General features: G+C 47.7%; 1 protein-coding gene across 2 annotated transcripts in view; it reads right to left on the bottom strand.

The window, feature by feature from the left end:
* LOC142837583 (BOS complex subunit NOMO1) overlaps positions 1-24,666 on the bottom strand; it is a 59,727-nt gene that overhangs the window by 6,896 nt on the left and 28,165 nt on the right. For both annotated transcript variants that reach the window (XM_075952743.1, XM_075952742.1), the window contains exons 15-26: positions 24,352-24,488; positions 22,105-22,192; positions 20,883-20,946; positions 20,298-20,393; positions 11,387-11,605; positions 11,221-11,303; positions 9,822-9,981; positions 9,575-9,701; positions 7,566-7,679; positions 6,342-6,469; positions 4,829-4,970; positions 841-924 (exon numbers count right to left, since the gene is read on the bottom strand). In XM_075952743.1, the coding sequence (XP_075808858.1) occupies positions 841-924; positions 4,829-4,970; positions 6,342-6,469; positions 7,566-7,679; positions 9,575-9,701; positions 9,822-9,981; positions 11,221-11,303; positions 11,387-11,605; positions 20,298-20,393; positions 20,883-20,946; positions 22,105-22,192; positions 24,352-24,488 (1,442 nt within the window). The remainder of the gene's footprint in view (positions 1-840; positions 925-4,828; positions 4,971-6,341; positions 6,470-7,565; positions 7,680-9,574; positions 9,702-9,821; positions 9,982-11,220; positions 11,304-11,386; positions 11,606-20,297; positions 20,394-20,882; positions 20,947-22,104; positions 22,193-24,351; positions 24,489-24,666) is intronic.

Raw genomic sequence — 24,666 nt, 5'->3', positions numbered from 1 at the left:
CTCCCCACCAGCACTCTAAGACTCGGGGGACACTGTGGGAAGGACGTCATGAAGCGCTACCTCTGAACATGAGATGGTCAGTGAGCTCATGAGCTCATAGCGGCTGCATTCAGCTGCACATGACAAACCCGTCAACACTGTAGCAGAGGGCAGGACAGAATGACGGAGCCCAAGACCCAGTGCAGGAGCTACTGGCAGTTTCCTTTGGGGGTGTGGCATGGGCAGGCAGCCCTGCTCCAATGGATGGCCAGACATCCATGTGTATGTATGCACAGCACTGCCTCAGGCCCACTGAATAAAAGACAGGAGCTTGGCAGGGGGTTGAGAGGAATTGGAGGGGAATTGGAAGGAGGGAGGGAGGGAGGGAGGGTATGATTAAAATATATTGTATATACCTATGAAATTCTCAAAGAATAAACAAACTATATTAAATAGCTTTAAAAAGCAGAGATGATGCTTGCTGCAGTGTCAGGACCGGAGTTTGGATCCCCAGAACCCAAGGAAGACAGGTGGGCGTGGTGGCTACTCTGTAACCACAGCACTCAAGAAGGGGACACAAAGATTCCCAGGGCAAGCTGGCTGGCCAAGCTAGTTTAGTCCGTGAGTTCCAGGTTCTGCAAGAGACTCTACCTCAGTAAACAGACACCAATCAGGGAGAATGTCCATCAACCTGTGGCTCCCACACCCATCTTCATGTGTGTACATGTATGCACACCACACACACAAACAAAAAGGAGCCCCTTCCTCATGAACTGGGATTTACAGCCCTACCCCGGAGGAGCACAAATGGGTCTCTGACCAGGGAAGCCAAGGCACAGTCACGGCAGGAGCCATACTCACCTCAATTACCCGATGGTGGGGCAGCGCCCGCTCGATGTGGTCATTGCCTTCTGCCTTCAGCTGCACATGGTACATGCACCCTGGCTAAGAAGATAGCAGCTGTTACTTCTCTATGAAGTCCGTCACGCAGGACCCAAGAGTGGCTCTGCTACAAGTGGCCACCACACGGTGCATCTCTGCCCCGTCCACTTTCCAAGGAGACCCTCTCAGAAGCACGTTGCTGACAAGACGCCACTGGGGCTGTAATGTCTTCCAGCTCAGCTCACTCACACTCCCTGACTCACGGAAGACTAGAAGTGGCTTGTTCCCCGATGTCAAGCATTTGTCTTTATCTTTCTAGACTCTTCCTCCCTCTGTGTTCACCCATCCTCGACCTACACAACTGGACCCACACTGCTAATCCTTACAGTGGACAGGATCTCAGGCAGGCAGGATTGATCTCAGGGAAGCAGGATTTGAGGCCATTTTTCTTTTAAATAAATAAATAATAATAATACCAATAATAATAAATGTTCTTATTTATATCTGTTTGTTACTCAATTTTACAGGATTGAAATATTGGAAAAGCTCTGGTATCAGCTTCCAGCCACCAACAACACAGCTCTAGGGTCAAGTTCTGAAGCAGTGGGTTAAAGTCTCAGGTGTGTGCCTCTAGGAGGAGGAACACCAGGGTGCACAGCTACCTTTAAACAAGCACAGACTGGATCTCTGCTCTCCCACTGACCTGCTATGTGGCTCTGAGCATTGCTGTGTGTCCAGCAGCCTCTGGGCCATTTTCCCTTTTAGGGTCATGTTCTTTTTTATATGTTGCTTGAATTCTACAAAGAGCACATGAGATCTTTACAGAGACAATGAATCTTTTTACTTAGATGCCCAAACACCCCACGCTATTGGTTACCTTCCAGTTCTTGACGGTAAAACGCTATTGCTGAGATACCACATACTCGTGCCACAGGACGCAGAGACTGACCTGCAGCTCCACCCCTACTGGCTAGCATTATTAGGGCTGGAAGGTGCTGTGCAGAGCAATCATCAGTCTCACCAGCTACAAACCCTGCGAGCTGCAGTAAACAAAGTGGCCAACAGTACAGGAGTAACCCAGCACCTCACTATTTTACTTTATTATTTTTGGATCTAAGGGAGCCCAGACCTGACACTGCTAAAACAGCTAAGAACAGGGGCCCTAGGGGAACCTACTATATTATAATGTAAATGAGCACAGCAATACAATGACTCCAGGTGACCAACTGCTATAGCCATAGGTCAGGCCTCACTAACCCCACGCCAACATGGACACGTGGCGTGCTCAGCCCTAGATGGGACGTCTATATCACACCCTTCCTCCCCCTCGGTGCCCAGGGCTCTATGTAGGACACGGGGTAGAAAGACTGTAAGAGCCAGAGGTAGAGTATGACTTCAAGGAAACACATATGCACTCAGAGACTGTGATAGGATGCCCAAGGCCCACAGCTCAAGCCACACAAAAACCCAGCATGGAGAAGTGGGAACAGAGACCAGCTGTAACCAAGAGGTTCTTTGCAATTGCTAGTTTTGGCGATAAGGAAAAATCAGCTTTCTTCAATCAAGTAACATTGGGTAGGTACATCAACCACACTCCAGTTGGGCCCTGAGCCCAGGAGTGGTCAGCCAGCACAGACTGAACCACTGCTTCATGGGGGGAGGGGTCAGCCAGTACAGACTGAACCACATGTTTATTTCAGCTGGGGGGGGCATTGAAAGGAGAAAAAAATATAAAATTGGGTGAGTAGGAAGAGAGAGGGGATCTGGGAGAAAGAGGGGGAAAATATGATCATAACGTATTATATGAAATACTCAAAGAATAAATAAAACACTGTGAAGCAGTTAAAGGTAAGAGCACAATTGGACATGTGTTCAGAGGCCTGGGAGTTCTACTCAGTTATCTGCACTTTGAGGGGCTGAGGCTCAGAGAGGAGGGAAACCGTGACCACTGCCACTAATAGGGCCAGGCTACAATCCCTCTCGACTCTCGGCTCGTTGTCCCAAGGGTCTGCCGACAGTCTTTGGCAGCTGTGCTGGCCTGCTATGCCGGCCAGCTATGCCAAGCTGACATAAGCTAGAGTCATTCAGGAAGAGAACCGGCAGGTGATTCTGCAGGACGCTTTCTTAGTGGTTGAGGGGGAGGGCCCTGCCCGTGGTGGGTAGTGCTATCCCTGGGTTGGTGGTCCTGGATGCTCTAAGAAAGCAGGCTGAGCAAGCCAGGGAGAAGTGTTGTGGGATATTCTGTCACACTGTGAACCCTGAGTTTGTGTTTGCAGTAATTAAATAAAATCAACATTGGTTCAGGGGGTGGAGCCAGCAAGGAGTTGACTGGAACTAGCCATAGAGAGTCCAGAGGAGCCAGAAAAATAGATAGAAAGACACAGGAAAGTGTAGGGTGGGACTTGGAGTTTTGCATTTTTCTTTTCGGTTTGGGATAAGTAGAGAGACATGTCTCTTGCTAGGTCTCCAGCAAAAGAACGGTCAGCTGTTTGTTTCTTGGCCTCTGATATAGCAGCTTTTCACTCCCACATCTGACTTCCAAGTCTCTATTGGTAAGTAGAACGATAAGAGACTTAGTTTAAACCTACATATCATGGCAGCAGCAGAGCCGGGGCCGCGGGACTAAGTGGCTGGCAGGGTGTTGACTGTGGGTCCACGGGGTCGCAGGTGTAGGTGAAACATCAGTTCAGGCACAGCCAGTAAGCTGACAGAAAAAGGTCAGGGAAGCAAGCCAGTAGGCAGCACTCCTCGGTGACCTCTGCATCAGCTCCTGCCCTGGCTTCCCTCCTCAGCTTGATTCTGGTCATGAAGCTGCCCTAACTGAGACAGCAGTCATGTCTAAAGGTGCATCTTTTTTCCGGAGAAGTCTCCACATCTCTGGCACCCTGGCCAGCAAGGTGAAATGAACAAGTGCAGCCTAAGTGGAGTTGAACTCCTTCATCTAAGAAGGCACCGCCAGCTTGGCCCACTCTGGAGAAGGGCAAACCACCAAAGACTCACACCTGGTGTGCGGCCTCCACGTGGAAGCCACTAAAGGAGGACCAATGACACGGGTGGGAGTGGCCGTGGCAGCGGAAACCACCACAAAGGGGCTATGTTCAGTTTAATTAAATCAAATGTGTTAAGTGCAAATTTAGAACAAAGCAGACCAGCAGGAGCCTGGGGGAACAAAGGTGGCACACAGTTTTCACCCTAACACCAGGAGAAGGTAAAGAGCAGAGCATGGGGGTGGGGCAGTCAAGAAGAAAGAGAAGCTGATCAGTGCAGGGAGGACGAGGAGGCTCTGCTCAGTCTACACCACTAACTGTGTTAGCCCCCAGCCACCTCACTATACAGACAGAGCACACACACAGTCCTTGCTGGGGACTCTGTAAACACCAAATGAGCAAACACATCTGTAAACAACTTCAACTCCACGAAGAAGGTACCACAGTCCAAAACCAAAGTGTCGTGGTTCAGTGGCCCCAGAAACAAGTGGCTCCTTGTGCCAGACAGTGAAGCCAATTTTTTTTTAACTAGTTAATATCCAAAAATCAGGAACTAGGGCTATGTAGGAACAGTGGTTAAGAAATCCTGTCAACAAAATAAGCCAGGGGAATCTGTCGCTGTTTGAGTCCCACTCTCCCTTAAAAGCTCTAACCACTTGGCGATGGCATTTATACGTGACTACACGTGTAACCTGGAGCTGTGTGAAGGCACATGCTGTTACCTGTGCCATACCCTCCAGTCCCGACCACGCCCTGCTGTTTCCCCAGCACCTTAGCCCCTTGATTTCACAGCCCTGGCATACGCCACAAGCACTCTGGGCAAAGCCATGCCAATCCCCCTTTACAGGCCTTATTTTCCCACAGACCAAAGCAGGCCTGTTAGCTAAACACACGCCAATCAGCTAGAATAGGGGATTCTAGAGTCCCACCTCCACCCTGCTACCCACGCTATGCCACAGGGACATCACACACAGCCTCACCAGCAGTCCACGCAACCGGAACTTTCCCTCCTCATCTGTCACGGTGTCTTCTCCATAGATGCTACAGTCCTTCTGGCCCACAGCTTCCACTGCGACGCCCTGCTCTGGTTCTCCGTTTAAAGAAGACACTGTGCCATAGCAGCTGGTGCAACAAGAGCAGAGCAGAGCGAGGCACCTTCAGTCCTCTGTGCATAGAGACTGCGACCCCCAGGGCTAAGGGCACAGCTGCTCTGTGGGGACCTTGCCAGCAGCAGGCCAGGCTGTATCAACCGCTCCTGCACTTTGGAAGACCACTCCAGGAGGCCAGAACAGGGCACACTGTCTCCATCCTTGCTAATCTTCAATGTAAATTATAAAGCACTTACTACCAAGGTTCCCTTCCACATAATGGTCCATTTTTCTACAACTAATCTTTCTGATTATCCAAAGTGCTTTTACAAACCCAGAGAAGCCTGTGCGTGCAGAGTCTGTACGCATCCTCTGCTTCTCCACGCAGCTGTAGCTAGGATGGCACAGACTGTCTCTGAGAGCACTGACGAAATGGACGTCTGCACGTCTCTGGGAAGGTGAGTTGGGGATCAAGGAGTAAAGAACAGAAAGGTCATTTATTTATTCACTTAGTGAATTTGGTGGGATTTTTTTGTTTTGTTTTGTTTTGTTTTGGCTCCATCTGATTTGGGTTGAGGCAGGGTCTCTCTACATAGCCCTGGTTATCCCCAAAACTCAGGGATTTACCTGCTACCTGTGTATCAGATTAAAGGCGTGCTCCACATGCCCAGCCAAGAAAGGTAATTTTCCATTGTCTACTCTTTTCCAACATTTGCAAGTTCTACTTGAGTTATAGCTCATCCTCTTTAAAAATGTAATCATAGTTAAAACATTTTTTTAACATATTTTTTTTTTTAACCAAGGTACTAGCTTCTACAGACTACTTTTCAAACAGCACACTGGTGAGCGGACAGCAAGTGAGCCACTGGAAGTGGGAGACCCTGGAGGGAGAGCAGGAAGTGGAGGGACCCTGGAGGGAGGGTAAGAAGTGGGGGACACTGGAGGGAGGGTAAGAAGTGGGGGACACTGGAGGGAGGGTAAGAAGTGGGGGACATTGGAGGGAGGACAGGAAATGGGGAACACTGGAAGGAGGACAGGAAGTGGGGAACACTGGAAGGAGGGCAGGAAGTGGGGAACACTGGAAGGAGGGCAGGAAGTGGGGGACACTGGAGGGAGGGCAGGAAGTAGGGGGACCCTGGAGGGAGGACAGGAAGTGGGGGGCCCTGGAAGGTAGGAAGTGGAACCCTGGAGGGAGGACAAGAAGTGGGGGACCCAGGAAGGCAGGAAGTGGGGGACACTGGAGGGAGGACAGCAGTCACCCATGCATCACAAGGAAGAGCAGAGTCACCTCCTGGTCTCCACCTTACCTCAAATTCCTCCCCAAACTCAATCAATGTGAAGCCTGGGCGGCAAGTCTAGATCAGAGCCCAGTGAGGCCCACCTACAGCCTGGAGGGGGCACATACCTGTAGGCAGTCCGAAAGCCAGTGATGGTGATCCTCAGGTTCTGCCCCTCCTGGACTTCTATCATCTGTGAGGACGGCTCAAAGCGAAACTCCTTCATCATGGGTTTAAAGTAGTACTGGCCTGGGCTCTACCAAGAGACAGGCACAATCAAGATGGCTGCCACACCGTGAATGGCTTAAAGTCACAATGGGGCACAACCAGGACAGAGCATCAGAGCCTCCAGACACAGGAAGGCAGCCCTATTCCTGCACAGCTACCACCGTTAGCACCTCAGCAAAGATAAGCCGCACCTGAACTTTCTGAAGAATCAGAACTGGCATAACCAGCTGGAAATGACTCAGTAAGCAAGTAGCAGGGGTGAGCAGAGGCGGCGTATACAGAGCATGTGGCCTAGGTGCCACACTAGCCCCACTTCACTAGGCGTGAAGTCAATGCCTGATGTGGGAGTGTCATATCAATCTGTTGATTTCATTGGTTAAGTAATAAAGAAACTGCTTGGCTGGCTCTCATAGGTTAAAACATAGGTGGGAGGAGTAAACAGAACAGAATGCTGGGAGGAAGAGGAAGTGAGCTCAGACTCGACAGCTCTCCTCTCAGAGGCAGACGCCTCCGAGACACCATGCTCCCCGCTCCCGGGAAGATGCACGCGATGAAGCTCCGACCCAGGATGGACGTAGGCTAGAATCTTCCCAGTAAGACCAGTGCTACATAGATGATTAGAAATGGGCTAGTCCAGGTGCGAGAGTTAGCCAAGAAGAGGCTAGATAGAAATGGGCCAAGCAGTGTTTAAATGAATACAGTTTGTGTGTTGTTATTTTGGGCATAAGCTAGCAGGCAGCTGGGGTGTTGGGGACGCAGCCCCGCCGCTCTTATCACTACAAATGCCTCTTCACTTTATGAACCTAAGGCCAGGGCCTTGGACTCCACCTTGAACAAAACCTTGGTACTTCACCCCCTTTATACATGGAGTGGACTTTGTCCCACCAAACAGAAAAGCGGGATCCGTGGAAAGGAGAGGTCTGTCTAGGGAGGAACTGTTGTGTCAGGCAACTGATGGCATTGCCTTGGTGACAAATGTAGGTCTAAGACCACAGGGGTCGTTAGCGGTGAGTCCTAGTGCACCGCTAGAGCCCTAGACCACTGCACACCACAGTCTGTTCTAACATTGTCCCGCCACACACCGCTACTGTGTCCCACTCGGGAGCCATCGACCACGGCCTTACCAGGTTTGAGAACGTCAGAATGCCGTTGTCTTGAGTCAGGAGGTTGGAACGAAAGACACCACCACTGAGGGATAAGAGGACCCCAGGGAGAGGCTGATCATCTTCAGCTTTTATCTGGGGAGAAAGGAACAACGGGGCAAGGTCAGACTTAAGAACCACACAGGTGTGCTCCCTTCTATCATCGCTCTTCTGCCCACAAGGAGCACTAAAATGCCGCAGAAGCTTCTAGAACTCATTCTATGGCCATGCTCAATGGTGGGTATGCTGAGGAGGGGAGGCAGAAATGGCGGGCTGTGCATGGAGCTCTGCGGCTTGCTCTTGACAGTTAGTTCACCAGTTCTCGTCAGTGCCACCTTGCTGCTGTTTACTCTAGAGCACAGGCCAGCTGCTCATTTCTGTGGAACACAATGGAAGCAATCAAAATGTCCCCAAATGTGTACCTTCTCCTGAGCAATCGACCACAATGGACTGCCATTATGGTCTGAATGTCAAATGTCACCACAGGCTCACGTCTGAACACTTGGTCCCCAATGGGCAGGTGATGTTTTAGGAGGAGCCCCGTAGCAGGCAGTGGGTCATGACAGGAGGGGACTTGCGACATTTCCTCTGTTCCTGATCTATGAAGATGTGAGCATGATGTAGGAGGGTCTTCTGTCTATATGTTACTTTCATTGGTCAAATAAAGAGACCGCCTTGGCTTTTGATAGGACAGCAGCTTTTGATAGGACAGTAGACAAAACAGAATGCTGGGAAGAAGGCAATGAGGTAGACACCATGCTTCTTCTACCCAAGACAGACGGTGGTTAGAATCTTCCCGATAAGCCACCACCTCATGGTGCTACACACATTAATAGAAATGGGTTAATCAAGATGTGAGAGTTAGCCAAATAAGAGGCTAGAGATAATGGGCCAGGCAGTGATTAAATGAATACAATTTGTGTGTTGTTATTTCTGGGGCTAAGCTAGTTGGGCGGAAGCCAGGTGGGACGAAAAGCAGGCCTGCTTGCCTCCTCACAACATGAGCAAGTGGCCTCCTGTTCCTGCATCTCCACACCTCCTCACCATGGACTGTGAACCCAACTACCCTTCTTCTTTCTTTGGTTGTTTATATCAGGCAGTTTGTCATGGCAGTACCATGGATTATCTTTTCACGGCAAAACAAGGTCACCCCATAAATAAATAAATACTCAAAGAGTATTTCTGTGGTAACCTCGCTGGCACTGAGCAGGGTGTGTCTAGTCACTGAGATTCCTGCCAGGAAAGCCCATCTGTGTTCTTTCCTCCCTCAGGCATTCTAGGAGTTTCACCTATGGTACACACAGTCCTTACACATCTGCACCGCCTTACTCTGGTCTGAGCCACACTCAGCAGTGGCTCTTCAGTCTGCACGTCGCATCCTTTACACACAGTCACACTCAATGCGACAGCCCATGCTGCACAACACACCGCACAAGACGAGACAAGAGGCAGACACGAGGCAACAGCACGCAACCACACAGCATGTGAGAGTGACATCCTAGGACCTAGGGAGACACCCCGAGTGGCTGAGTGCCTACCTGGCATGCACAAAGTTCTGGGCACCATCCCCAGTCCCAAATACACTGGGTGTGGACGTGCATGCCTGTCATCTCAGAACGTGGCAGAGACGGGAGGACTAGGAGTTCAAAGACACATTCCACTACAGGAAGTCAGGGGCTTAGACACTAGTCTGGGCTAGACAGCCTGCCTCCAAAAAAAAGTGAAAGCTGAAACACACACAACCACGTGAAAGTCCATGTCTCCCCAGTGTACCCGAGTGAAGAATGCCGCAGCTCACAATCCCGTTTGTAGAACTGCTCTGGAGATGGGAACTGACTGGCAGAAGCGGTGACATCACCATCAGTGTGGAAGACCATGGGGACAGGAAACTCGCTGTTTGACAGTGCAATGTGTGTGACATGTGTAAAGCTGACTCTGCACTTCCTGTGTGGTTTACGGCCCTCAGTGAAACGGCCTCTGAAACACGTTACCTCGAAGCTTACACCGGCCAAGGCATAAGCCTTGAAGTCTCCCACAGTTCCTTCCACGGCAGTCAGTACGTAGCCCTCCTTCTGGGAGGTCACAGTGTACTCCAGGTCACTGTGCAGGGGGCCAACGCTGCAGGAAGGAGAACCAAACACTCCAGTGGCTGTTGGCAGCTACAGAGGAAGCCTGAGACCCATCTGCCTCAGGGCCTCCCTACTGGGGCAGGCCAGTGTCTTCTCCTTGGGGACATACCTGTAGGCACCTTTGTCATCAGTGAAGACAGTGATCAAGGGCGAACTCGCCCCCTTCTCACTGATGACAATCTCAACTCCCTCCAGCTCGGGGTGGATCTGGCCTTCCAGGAACAAGCCTGCCTTCCCATGGATCTCAATCAGCTTCCCTGGGCAGCTTTCTAGAGGAGGAAACAAAAGAATGCTTTCTGGAAAAGATAAGGAGCTCCTGCTGGGGGATGGTGCAGTTCTGCAAGTGTGAGGCCATGAGCTTGCATCCCCAGGACGCATGTAAAAAGCCAGGTTCAGCCATGTGCCTAAAACCTTGGCAAGATGGGGGGGGTGGGGATGAAGGCAAGGAGACAGCTGGGGCTTACTGGTAGCCAGTCTACCTCCAGGTTTAGTGAGAGACCCTATCTCGAGAGAATAAGGCAGAGACAGAGCAAGACACCAGAAATCTTCTGAGCGGTGCTGTTCACCTCAGACCCAAGGGGTGGACACACCAGAAACTACTCAACTCTAAACACACACCACACAATGACCCACAGGCCATCACTCTGATAACCCACTCCTGGAAGAGACCTTCCTTCCACACCTGGGACCAGGAGACCCAAATGACCCGAACCATTCAGAAGCTGTGAGGACCTGACTTTGCAAACTCCATTTTAAAGAAGGGGCTTCATCTTAAGCCACATAATGGGCTGAAGGGAGAGCAGATCAGCTCCAGAAATGAGCTGCCACAGCAGAAACTTGAACAGATGCCCTAAAAATGGCCATAACATAATGAGGTGCAGATGTTCTTGGGAGGCGTCCTGTCCTTGAAGACACCTTGTCAGTTACTAAGGGCTCTTTGTTAGGTTTTCACACCCAAACTGACCAATGGGTTCAGAAACTACCTTACCCTATGCCCTCCTCACTCAGTCCCAAGACAACAGGACTCCAACTCCCTTCCCCGGGTTCGGGGCTGCACTTCCCTCACCCACTGTGTTGGCATGGTGCAGGTGTGGTCCAAACTCAAGTTTGAATTAAAAACCCTCGTGTAATTTGCATCGGAAATCTAGCTGTGTGAATTCATTTGGGGACCAGAAAACTTGGACATAACAAAGCAGCAAGCTGAAGCAGGTTTGGTAACTAGTGATATGGCTTCTCCTCTACCTTCTGGAACAATCCGATCAAAGAAAGACGGGGTCTTCCCCAAAAAACACCTCCCCTACAGTCACAGACACTGATATCTTTACTTGGGCCATTCATTTCTTCATCCATCCACCCAACCATCCTTAGGCCCATCTATTCGTGACACCAAATACCAAAGAGGCATTTGGGTGGCTTACAGAAATGGCTGTGCAAATACAACACAAAACCCATTTAAATGCACACAGAGAAACAGAGGCAAGACACTCGCTCATGGAGTGGACACGTACCTCCGCTGACAGTGGCTTCCATGGATGGGGGGTAAAAGAGGAGCTCTTTGGAGGAAGGTGTAACGGTGATTTTCTCTCCAGACCTAAAGGAGTCAGAAGGGTTCAGGCTGGCGGGTTCGTTCTATCCCGCGGAGGAGCAAACATGGCGAAGAGCACAAGCACTTACCGGGCCCAGTAGGAGAAGTCGTAGGAGAAAGGGCCCTGTAACTCGTCCACCATCTCCTGCCCAGGAGGCCTGGCCCTGCCTTCCTCGCCCTCTTCTTTACCGTTCTTCTCCCTCTCCTGCCTGCGGGTCTCAATCTCTGCCAGCTGCTGTTCCCTCCGCAGCTCCTGTGCAGACTTCAGAGGGCCCAAGACCAAGGCCGGCTCGCTGTCGATGGAAGACCTGGAACCGATGGGACATGGTGTTCATCCTGCACCGAATGGGAACCCGACACTTCCACAGCTGGGACACCTTACAATGACACCACAGTAATATGAGCCTTCATTTTAAAGACACTAATTAGAAGGCTGAAGAGATGGCTCAGCTGTTGGCTGCTCTCCCAGAGGACCTGGGTTTGATTCCAGGTCCTTTTCTGGCCTCTGCATGCACATGGTACAGACATACATGCAGACAAAACATACCATATGCAGAAGGAAAAATAAAATGTATGGAACTTGAGGATCTGAGTTTGCGCCCCAAAACACACAATTTTGAAAGATCCAGATGTGGTGGCAATGTGATTATAATCCCAGTGCTGGAGAAGCTGGAACAGGTGGACCCCTGGCATTCCCTGGACAGGTGGCCTAACCTGATCATAAAGCTCCAAGCCAGTAAGAGACCCTGTCTCAAACAAAAGGGAGATGGCTTCTGAGGAAAAACTCCTGAGATTTACTGCTGTAACCTCGACACACAAAATTATAAAATACAAAAAAAATGAACATTTTGATGCAGTATACACAGCAGAAGATGCTAGCAGAACTGGCTGGAAAAAGCCCATAAACTTGATGAAAACCGGCCGCTTCCACATGGCACCTGGACCCATGCTCTAGACCTCTGCCTCTGAAGAAATGAGGAGTCGGGCATAGTGGCACACACCTTTAACACACCTTTAATCCCAGCACTGGGGAGGTAGAAGCAGGTGAATCTCTGAGTTTGAGCCCAGCCTGGTCTACAGCGAGTTCCAGGACAGCCAGAGCTACAGAGAAACCCTGTCTCAAAAACACAAGAGACAAAATAAAGAAAAGCAGAAGTGGGAACCCCAGGCTAAAGGAACAGCCCACACCCCAGACCCTGAGAACTCAGACTCCAGTGGGCAGGTGTTAGCGGAGATCGTCCTTCTGAGAAGGTGACTGGGCAAAGAGTGGCAGGCAAAAAGAATACTTGACCAAGGTCATGTGAGGAGAAGCTCAAGAAAGTGGACAACAGGGTGATGTCTTCTGGGGAAAGTTCACTAGGTGTTCAAAACGCACAGGCGCACAGCTGGAGAGGTGAGTGTCTAGGTTCCCAGCTGAAGGGCCCTGCTATCTATGCTCTAGCCCCTGCAGGCACACACCACGCCTCACCCCCACCCACAGAAGCCCAGACCTGGGAACAGCCTCCCCCGACACCCAACCAGCTCCCACAGCATGTGCAACTGCTGGGGCCTTGGCCCCGCCTGCAACTGGAGGAGCCCCAGAGCTGCATCAGCGACCAGAGGCACAGACCCTCCGGCACCTGGAGGAAGAGCAGCCACCTAAGTCACAGGCCCCACCTGCACCCACTGGAGGAAGAGATGGGTAGACGACCATTTAAGAACACATCCAATAGCACAAAAGAAATAAGGCACCACCAGAAACTGGAAATTCTTTATCAGCAAGCCCTGAACATCCCAACACAGATGATACAGAAGAAAACGACCTTAAAGAGGAAATGAAATATCCCTTAAGAAATGGAGGAAAAGTCAAACAAAAAAATTGGAAGAAATTAACGAATACCTTAAAAGAAAGCAAAAAAAAAAAAAGCCAAGAAAAAAAACAAACAGGAGTAGCAAACAGTTCAAGACTTGAAGACTAAAATAGAGGCAATAAACAAAACACAAACAGGGGGAATTCTGGAAATGGAAAATCTGGGTAAATGATCAGGAAACACAAAGGCAAACATACAAGATATGGAAGAGAGAATTTCAGGCACTGAAGATACAATAGAGGAAATAGAGTCATTGGTCAAAAAAAAATGTTAATTCCAACAAATTCTTAACACAAAATATCCAGGAAATCTGGGACATCATGAAAAGACCAAACCTAAGAATAATAGTGATAGAAGTCGTCCAGCTCAAAGGCACAGAAAAATATATTCAATAAAATCAGAGAAGGAAACGTCCTCAAGCTAAAGAAGGACATGCCTACGAAAGTACAAGACGCTTATAGAACACCAAACAGACTGCACCAAAAAAGGACCATCGCCACATGATCAAAACACTAAACATACACAATAAAGAGAGAACACTAAGAGCTGCAAAGGAAAAAGGCCAAGTAACACATAGAGGCAGACCTATCAGAATTACACCTGACTTCTCAATGCAAACTCTGAAAGCCAGAAGACCTTGGAGAGACATTCTGTAGACACTAAGAGTCTCCAGACTACTATACCCAGCAAAACCTTAAATTATCATAGACGGAGAAAATAAGATATTCCAAGACAAAACCAGATTTAAACAATACATATCTACAAATCCAGCCCTATAGAAAGTACTAGAAGGAAAACTTCAACCAAGGAAGTTAGTTAGCTACACCCACAAAAACATAGGCAATAGATAATCCCACACCAGCAAAATCCAAATAAGGGAAACACACACACAATACCAACCCACCACCACCAACAAAACCAAAATAACAGGAACTAACTAACAATCACTGGTCATGAATATCATGAACATCATAATATCAGTGGACTCAATTCGTCTATTAAAAAAAAGGCACAAGCTAATATATTGGTTACGAAAAAAAGATCCATCCTTCTGCTGCATACAAGAAACACACCTCAACTTCAAAGACAGACATTGCCTCAGAGTACAGGGTTGGGAAAAGATTTTCCAATCAAATGGACCTAAGAAACAAGCTGGTATAGCTATCCTAATATCTAACAAAATAGACTTCAAACTAAAATCAGTCAAAAGAAGATGAAGGACATTTCACATTAGTCACACACAAAAAAAATCATCAAGACGAAGTCTCAATTATGAACATCTATGCCCCAAATACGACAGCACCCACATTTCTTTTTTTTTATATTTATTTATTTGTTATGTATACAATATTCTGTCTGTGTGTATGTCTGCAGGTCAGAAGAGGGCACCAGACCTCATTACAGATGGTTGTGAGCCACCATGTGGTTGCCGGGAGTTGAACTCAGGACCTTTGGAAGAGCAGGCAGTGCTCTTAACCACTGAGCCATCTCTCCAGCCCCCAGCACCCACATTTCTAAAAGAAACGTTACTAAAGCTTAAACCTCACATCAAATCCCACACACTAACAATAGAAGACTTCAACACCCTACTCTTACAACTGGATAGGACTGCCAGACAGAAACTTAACAGAGAAAGAAAACAAATGTCATGACTCAAATGGAAATCTACAGAACATCTACAGAAATCTACAGAACATTCCACCCAAACACAAAATAATACACCTTTTTCTCAGCACCTCATGAAACCGTCTCAAAATTGAACACATACTAAGTAACAAAGCAAACCTCAACAATTACAAAAACTTGGAATAACACCATGTATCTTATGAGATCACCTCAGCTTAAAGTGAGAATTCAACACTAATTGTAGAAAGCCCACAAACACATGGAAATTGAAAAATAATCAACTGAATCACCACTGGGTCAAGGAAGAAATAAAGAAAGAAATTAAAGACTTCCAAAAATTCATTAAAAGTGAATGTACAATGCGCCCAAACTCGTGGGACACTTTGAAAGAAGTGCTAAAAAGAAAGTTCATAGCACTAAGTGCCTATGTAAAGAAAGTGGAGAAGCCGGGCAGCGGAAGAGAACGCCTTTAATCCCAGCACTCAGGAGGGGAGGCAGGTGGATCTCTGTGAGTTTGAGGCCAGCCTGGTCTACAAGAGTCAATTCCAGAATTCCAGGACAGGCTCTAAAGCTACAGAGAAACCCTGTCTAGAAAAGCCATAAATAAATAAATAAGTGAATGAATGAATGAATAAATAAATAAATAAACAAAACCAAAACAAATCTCACACTAGCTACTTAACAGCACACCTGAAAGCTCTAGAACAAAAAGAAGCAGACTCACCCAGGAGGAGTAGATGCCAGGAAGTAATCAAATTGAGGGCAGAAATCAATAAAATAGAAAGAAAGAAAACAATACAAAGCATCAATGAAACAAAGAACTGGTTCTTCAAGAAAATCGGCAAGATTGACAAGCCTTTAAATCCAAATTAACAAACAGGCAGAAAGAGAACAGGCAAATTAACAAAATCAGAAATGAGGAATACTGAGAACTCAAGAATAATCGCAGTGGGTTTTTGATCCTACTGCACGTACTGGCTTTGGGGGAGCCTAGGCAGTTTGGATGCTCACCTTACTAGACCTGGATAGAGGTGGGCGGTCCTAGGACTCCCCACAGGTCAGAGAACCAATTGCTCTTAGAGCAGATGAGGGAGGGGGACTTGATGGGGGGAGGGGGAGGGAAATGGGAGGCGGTGGTGGGGAGGAGGCAGAAATCCTTAATAAATAAATAAATTTAAAAAAAATCAATTACAATAAAAAAAGAAATGAAAAGGAACATAACAATAACAATAGATATTGAGGAAATTCAGAGAATAATCAAGTCATTCTTAAAAACACCTGTACTCTTCAAAGACTTAAAGACCTTGCGAGAATAATATTCAACTTCATAAGGAAAAACAAAAAACCCAGGATAGCCAAAACAATTCTGTACAATAAAGGAACTTCCAGAGGCATCACCATTCCTGACATCAAGCTCTATTACAGAGCTACAGTAATGAAAACAGCTTGATACTGGCATAAAAACAGAGAGGCTGACCAATGGAATCAAATCGAAGACCTGGATATTAATCCACACACATATGAACATCTGATTTTGACAAAGAAGCTAAAATTATACAGTGGAAAAAAGAAAGCACCTTCAACAAATGGTGTTGGCATATCTGGATGTCAACCTGTAGAAAAATATAGATAAATCCTTATCTATCCCCATGCACAAAACTCAGGTCCAAATGGATTAAAAAACCTCAATATAAATCCGACCACACTGAACCTGATAGAAGAGAAAGTGGGAAGTAGCCTTCAATGCAAGGCCACAGGAGACCACATCCTAAATATAACTCCAGTAGCACAGACACTGAGAGCAACAATAAATAAATGCGACCACCTGAAACTGAGAAGCCTCTGTAAAGCAAAGGACACAGTCAATAAGACAAAAAGGCAGCCTACTGAATGGGAAAAGATCACCAACCCCACATTAGACAAAAGACTGATCTCCAAAATATATAAAGAACTTAAGAAATCAGACATCAAAATTCCAAATAACCCAAATGAAAATGGGATACAGAACTAAACAGAGAATTCTCAACAGAAGAATCTCAAATGACCAAAAGACATTTAAGGAAATGTTCAACATTCATAGCCATTAGGGAAATGCAAATCAAAACAACTCTGAGATAGCATCTTACACCTGTCAGAATGGCCAAGATCAAAAACACTGATGACAACTTATGCTGAAGAGAATGTGAAGTAAGAAGAACACTCATCCATTGCTGGTGGAAATGCAAACTTGTACAACCACTTTAGAAATCAGTGTGGCAGTTTCTCAGAAAATTGGGAGTCAACCTACCTCAGGATCTAGCAATACAACTCTTGGGCATGTACCCAAGATGCTCAATCACACTACAAAGACATTTGTTCACCTATGTTCACAGCAGCATTATTTGTAATAGCTTGAATCTAGAAACAACCTAGATGCCCCTCAACTGGAGAATGGATAAAGAAAATGTGGCACATTTACACATTAGAGTACTACTCAGTGGTAAAAGACAACGACATCTTAAAATTTGCATGCAAATAGGTAGAACTAGAAAACACCATCCTGGATGAGGTAACCCAGACCCAAAAAGTTGAATGTGGTATGTACTCACTCATAAGTGAATACTAGCCATAAACAAAGGATATTGAGCCTATAGTTCATGATCCTAGAGAAGCTGGGTAACAAGGTGAACCCTAAGAAAAACATATATAGACCCACCTGGAAAGTTGAAACAGACATCAGCTAACAAAATTGGGAACATGTGGGTGGGGGGAGGAAATGAGGGTAGAAGGGGAAGAGGAGGGGAGAAGGGGAGGGGCAAGGAGAACTTGAGGGAATGGGATAGTTGAGATGGAGGAAGGACAGAGATGAGAGCAAGGAAAGAGATATTTTAATTGAGGGAGCCATTATAGAACTAGCAAGAAACCTGGTTCTAGAGAAATTCCCAGGAATCTGCAAGGATGACTCCATATAAGACGCTAAGCAATAGAGGAGAGAGGGCCAGAATTGTCCTATAGTCAGACTGATGAATATCTTAAATGTCACCATAGAACCTTCATCCAGCAACTGATGGAAGTAGAGGAAGGGACCCACATTGGAGCACTGGACTGAGCTTCCAAAGTCCAGTTGAAGAGTAGGAGGAGTGAGAATATGAACAAAGAGGTTAAGACCATGAAGGGGTCATCCACTGAAACAGTCTACCTGAGCTAATGGGAGCTCACCAAATCCAGCTGGACAGGGAAGAAACAAGCATAGGACCAAACTAGTCCTTCTGAATGTGGGTGACAGTTGTATGGCTGGGCCAACTGAGGGGCCACTGGCAGTGACACCAGGATTCATCCCTACTGCTTGTACTGGCTTTTTGGGATCCTATTCTCTTTGAATGGATACCTTGCTCAGCTTAGATATAGTAGGGAGGGCCTTGGACCTTCCCCAAAGCAGTATGCCTTACCTTCTCTGGGGAGTGGATGGGGGAAGGGGAGGAAGTGGGTGGAAGGATGGGAGGAAGTGAGGGAGTAGGAACTTGGATCGGTATGCATAATGGAAAAAGACAGTTTGCTTTCTTTTTTAAAAAAAAATGAAAATGAAAAAAGAACAAAACAAAACAAAAACCTAAAAACAACAACAACAAAAAACTGTACTACCCAAAATAGAAAAATTAAACAGGTACAAATTCACAAAATAGACCCCGGCACAAGCAGGAGCTACGTGTAGGGCTCCAGCCCCACCCTGCTAGGTTATCTTTTCCTTTTTCCCCCAAGCCACTGCGCAAGTTTGGAATTTTTCTTCTGTACCTTTCAGGCAGCTGCCAACACACATGCTTTTTCCAAACAATCCCATGTGTTTTTTTAATATTTATTTATTTATTATGTATACAATATTCTGTCTGTGTGTATGTCTGCAGGCCAGAAGAGAGCACCAGATCTCACTACAGATGGTTGTGAGCCACCATGTGGTTGCTGGGAATTGAACTCAGGACCTCTGGAAGAGCAGCCAGTGCTCTTAATCTCTGAGCCATCTCTCCAGCCCCAAAAAAGAAAGCCAGGCGGTCTCCCATCCAAGTACTAACCAGGCCCGACCCTGCTTAGCTTCCAAGATCAGACGAGATCGGGCGCGTTCAGGGTGTGTTTTTTAGACAGCTGGCGCTCTGGCTCGCTCTCTCTCTCTCTCTCTGTCTGTCTCTCTCTGTCTGTCTGTCTGTCTGTCTCTGTCTGTCTGTCTCTCTCTCTGTCTCTCTCTCTGTCTGTCTCTCTCTGTCTCTGTCTCTCCCCCCCCCCCCACTGTGGGTTGCAGGCGCTCCCTGAACGTCCTTCTTGGGCTGCTGTCAAACTAGGTAGCTGCCTTGAAATCTAGTCAGGCTTCTAATGTTCTATGCAGCAGCAATCAGCCTCACATCTTCATCAATATCATCAGTAGATTTGGTAAGACAACTGGGAACTCTTAAAGGAAGGAATTAGTTAAAAGCTTTTCTCAGTTAATAAATGGGGGGAAAAAAACATAATGGCGGGATTTGGGTCTCTGTATGATGATATACCAGACAGTTTGAAAATGGAACGATTAAATGAGAAGACAGCTCATTTAAATGGCATTTATGTAATGTCAATTTTAAACCTTATCAGCTTTATCACTTTTGTCTTATCATTAAAAAAGTTGATTAATCTGAGTGTAAGATACAGGCCTTAGAAAGACCTAGTAAAACAGATCACAGAGATATTCAAATCCAGTCATAAGAATTTAATGGAGGGCCAATTTCAGCACTGCATTCATTATAAAAACAGAGAGGAACATACTACAATTTTCAAACAGCCAACCTTAATATACCCAGTAACCTTACAGGAATTGCCAAATGGCAGAGGCTCTGTTACAGCTAACTGGACTCTTGTGACAATGTCATTTAAGGAGATCAAGGAAGCAATGGTCTCCTATGGCATGCATTCACTTTGTGAAGCAATTGTTAAACTTGTGGTCAGTTCCTAATAGAATTATCCCTAATGACTGGATAGAGTTGGTTAAAGCTGTTTCCAAGCAACAATTACCATGAAGTACCTAGGTCAGAGAGAGTACCTAGGTGCACATGTCTGTGTTTGAGTGTTCTCAGTATCCGTGGCAGATGGGCAGGAAGTTGGGAGGAAGCAAGTTCCTGAATATTCCATCTGTGTGAGACAGTTATGCTGCCCAAAGTCTGACACTTCCTGAGGAAGCTGGGGTGTCAGACACACTGCAGCCAGAACAGAAGACCCCCAGCAAGCCAGCCTCCCAAGCACTTCCTCCAACCCAGAGGAGCACCTCTAGTCCTTACGTCCTCGAGAAAAGATCTAAAGAATTTTTAAGTCGCTATAACATTTGAACTATAATGAACAAACCCCGGAAGTCTGCTCTCTTAGCCAAAAAGCATAAAGAATTCACACAGACTTAAGACACAGCCCCAGCTGTCAGCAGCAAGCAGTTGGGACCTCACTGCTGTGGGTTCACAAGAACTCAAAACCATCTTCAGAATCCATTAGGGTCTCCCAGGCCCACCCTGCCCACGCAGGACACCCATCTTACTTGATAGTCACTGTCACGTCCATCATTTTGTCCGTGGTGATGGTTCCCAGGACATGGTGGCGAATGGCTGTTAGCGTCAGGATGCTGGGTGAGGACCTATAATCAGAACACAGAGAAGCTGCTAGCAGCAACCCCAGACAGGCTCCAAGGGATGGCGGTATTTGCCTCCCTGCAGAGGTGGCCTTCCCCACCCTGATACACTGGGAAACAGTCCACAGGCTGGGGTAAGGAAACTCGGGAAGCTCACAAGCACAATCAGAGGACAGCTCTGTGGAGTACATTCTTCTCCTTCCACCTTAACATAGCTTCCACGTTTTGAACTATGGTCTCCAGTCTGGCTTGGCACACACCTCTACCTGGGAGCCCTCTTGCTGGTCCTTGAGTTTACATAACTCTTAGGAAGAACAGCCTGCTCCATTTCCTCAGTAACATCCAAAAAGCCCATATCTAGAAATTCACCTTAATGCCTAATCTTACCACTTCCAAAAGAACAAGAAACCCAACAGCCAAAGAGCCAGAAAAGGAAGGGGAATGCCCGTCCTCCCCCAGGACACACACACCACAAAGCACTGTCTCTAGGCTTACGTGTCATAGGTGTAGAAGGCTTGCTCAAAGCGGTGGCAGGAACGCGGGGTCACTTTGTACACACCTACAAAGAGAAACCAAAAGAACTGTTGTGGACAGGGTGCGTACGTTAGGTGTTTCGAGAGGCAAAGAAACAGGGCAGAGGAGGCCTGCAAACGCACAAAGCAAACCTGATGAGTGACACCTGGGTGGGGCACAGCTCAGCACCTGCGGGAGGAATGCAGTCAAGCAGAACTAACAATTTAACCATCAGTATTTTGGCCAGACTCCTGAAGAAGACTCACACCCCTTTCTGTTCTCACCGCAGTGGGCATCAACGGTCATGATTAGCTCCCCCACCCCACATTCGCCAGCAGACTATGACTGGCCACCTTCTCCAGCCCAGCACCCTGCTGGGTGGGCACACAGTGGGAAGGGCAGCAGGTTGGCCTGACCGCCACCGAGCTTGCCATCTACAGAGAGAGTATTTAGTGGCTCAAGAAAACCCTAACAGCCAAAAGACACAATGCAAGATCCCAAATAGACCTTGGGCAAAGGAGTATAGATGCCAAATGGTACAGTCTCCCCGGAAACCAACTGGTAGTTTCTTTTACAAGTTACACCATAAATTTACCATATGATTAAGAGGTCCATTCTTAGGATTCTAAATAAGAATTGTAACACAAAGGCATAAAACCATGCACACAGCTCTAGTTCCTAATACCCAAAATGGGAGAAATCTCAGTGCACCTCAAGTGCAAATGACAGATGACCACACACAGGGAATGTGGAGTACTATTCATCCACGACAATGAAGAACTAAACACTGACGCCCTGCAACGTGGCTCAACTCCCAAACTATGCTAAAGGTAAGAAGCCAAAGCCCAGGTCAGGCCCAGAGGACAGAGGTGCCTGAGCTGCTGCAGGGCTGGGACTGGTAATGACTGGACAGCCTGGCAAACTGTACTAGAAACCACTTATTCACATCTCACGTGAACGAACTGTTGTTTGTGTGGCACTGGAATGAGGCCAGGCCCTAAGAGAACACTGCTGGTGCTCCACCTCTGAGTTCCCAAGCCAGAGAACTTCACGCTGTAAAATCTACCTCACTAGAACTAAGAGAGAGGCAAGGCAACATCACTGTGAGAACAGCAACCTCCTCAACATCTCTGGAGGCAAAAGGACCCAAAGCCACTGCCCTTCAGGCCCACCCTAGCCCCACCCTCCCGCCTCCCAGGCTGACCTGGCTTGGACAGGCAGAAGCGGTTCACTCCTCTGGACAGGTTGTAAATCCCCACATTCTCAGGGCCGTTTCCATCCTGATGAAACTCCTGTGGAGCCAAAGCCAACACAGTGACTTATGGAGAGACAGAGACTCCACGTGATTAATTTCATTTCTGTTTCTCAGCCAGTCACCAGTTTGGCCCATTAAATCATTTGAGCTGTTGGGTGCCACGGGAAAACTGAAAACCTTCCAAACCGTACTGAGATGTGCTATCTGCAGCAGTCAGCGCCCGTTTACTGAGTGCCTGCCACAGGACAGACTCAGGTCCTGTGACCCTGCTCTGGGAAGGAGAAGGTACCTTTAACTAAGGAAGTCAGAAAATCAACAAATGAATGAGTGGTTTCAGGTCGGAGGAGATAAAGCAGAGAAGCAAATACAAGGAGGGAATGACCACCTGTCCTGGAGAGGAGCCCAAGAGCTCCGGGGCCTGGGCCTCAGCACCACCCTCACAACAGGAAACTGGCAGAGGCCTCAAGGGTGAGGAACGCGTGCAAAGGCTATGGACAGCGAGACACGTTCAGGTGAAGTAGGAACAGAAGTGCTGCTGGGGCCAAGGAGGTGGACAAGGGGGTCAGGTGAGACCAAGGCAAGCACAGTTCCTCGCTCACCTTACTCACAAAATTTAGATTTTAATCTAGAGGCAGCAGAAATCTACTGCAGGCTTAGGGAGAGGAGTGTCGACTGGCTTATTCTTGACTGTACACCAACCATCTCGGAATAAAGGGTACCGGAGTGTACTGCAGGCTTAGGGAGAGGAGTGTCTACTGGCTTATTCTTGACTGTACACCAACCATCCTCGGAATAAAGGGTACCGGAGTGTACTGCAGGGCTTAGGGAGAGGAGTGTCGACTGGCTTATTCTTGTCTGTACACCAACCATCTCGGAATAAAGGGTACCGGAGTGTTAGCAGCCCTGCCATTGCCAATTGCTTCTCTGATGCGGTCTGACAATGACGTCTGCTACAACCCTGAGGAAACCACAGAGGTAACCCTTTCCCTGGAGTCCTAGGACCACAGCCAAGTAGGCAGGCACTGGCCTGGAGGGAAGCAGGAGGTTACAAAATTCAAGACCAGCCTGGGCCACTCAGAAAAACTCAGTTTCAAAATCAGAGAGTGAAAAAGAGGGAGCTGGGGAAATGGCTGAGCAAACCTGCTCTTCTCCCAGGAGACCTGGCTTTGTTCTTACATGGAGATTCACCACTCTCTACAACTCCAGTCATAGGCAACCCAATGCCGTCTCCTGGCTTCCATGAACATTGCACACAGGTAGTACAGACATACACAGGCAAAACACCCATACATGCAACATAAAAATAACAATAATTTAGGCTAGGCGTGACGCTGTCTATCTTTAATCCATCACTCAGGAGGAATAAGCACTGGGATCTTATCTATATCAGGCCACACAGTATTGTTTGAGGCCACCTGATCTACATAGTATGTCGCAGGAGAGCCAGGGCTATATAGAAAGATCAGACCTCAAAATATAATAAACAAACAAATAAAATAATAGTAACTTAAAAATATTTTAAGGACCAGCACTACAGCTCAGTGGTAAGTGCTTGGTCGGTATATTTAAATTCCCGGATTTAGTCCTGAGAAGAACGAAAGCAAATCAAAACAGAGCGATAGGGAATACGTGAGTAAGTTCTTCCCACTGTGGGAAGCAACAGCCTAGAGACACTGGGGGCACCAAGGAATCGTTAAATACAACACAACTTGCTGGGCCTCCCTACAGCCTGAGCAGTGGGCACATGATCCCAATGCTGCAGGAAAAACAAGGGAACTTCCAGAAGCAGCACAACACACACCACACCACACCGGCCCCTCTGCTGCCAACACTGCAGTCATGGGGATGCCTTCCCTAGCAGGCGGGATCTCAGGGCGGAAAAGGAACTTGGCTTGACTGGCATTACAAATTCTTACTGTGCCAGGCTCTGGCAATTGCTATATGCCAGATGTTCCTTTTAATTTGGAGTGTGTGTGTGTGTGTGTGTGTGTGTGTGTGGTGTGTAAGGGCATGAGTGCACTATATGTTGTGTCGGTCAGAGGGTAACTTGTAGGACCTGATTCTTTCCTTCCATTGTGTGGGTCCCGGGCATCAAATTCAGACCATCAGGCTTGCCAGCAAACACCTTTACAGGCTGAGCCATCTTGCCGAACCCACTGGGTATTCTCTATGCAACCCTTCCAAAGCAGCACTTACCAGAGTGATGGCGTGTGAGAGCGCGCACCGCAGCATGTAGCCCGTCTGCCTAAACTCCAGGGAAGACACGTCGTCCTCCAGCACCTCCAGCTCCAGACTCTTGTTCCTCCAGCACCAGTCTTCATGCGTGATGCTCACTGCAAAGCAAACACCACCAGGCCACTGGGACCTGCCCACGGCTGCACAGCATGGTGCCGTGCACTCGCAATTGCAGCACCAGCACTCAGAAGGCTGAGGCAGAAGGATGAAATGAGTTCAAAGCCAGTCTGGGCTCTAGGTGACACCTTGTCTAAACAGAAAATACACTTTATACAA

The sequence above is a fragment of the Microtus pennsylvanicus genome, chromosome 18 (genome assembly GCF_037038515.1).
Source record: "Microtus pennsylvanicus isolate mMicPen1 chromosome 18, mMicPen1.hap1, whole genome shotgun sequence".
Classification (NCBI taxonomy): Eukaryota; Metazoa; Chordata; class Mammalia; order Rodentia; family Cricetidae; genus Microtus; species Microtus pennsylvanicus.
Note: the sequence above shows the minus strand (reverse complement) of the source record. Positions and strands in the feature narration are given on the sequence as shown.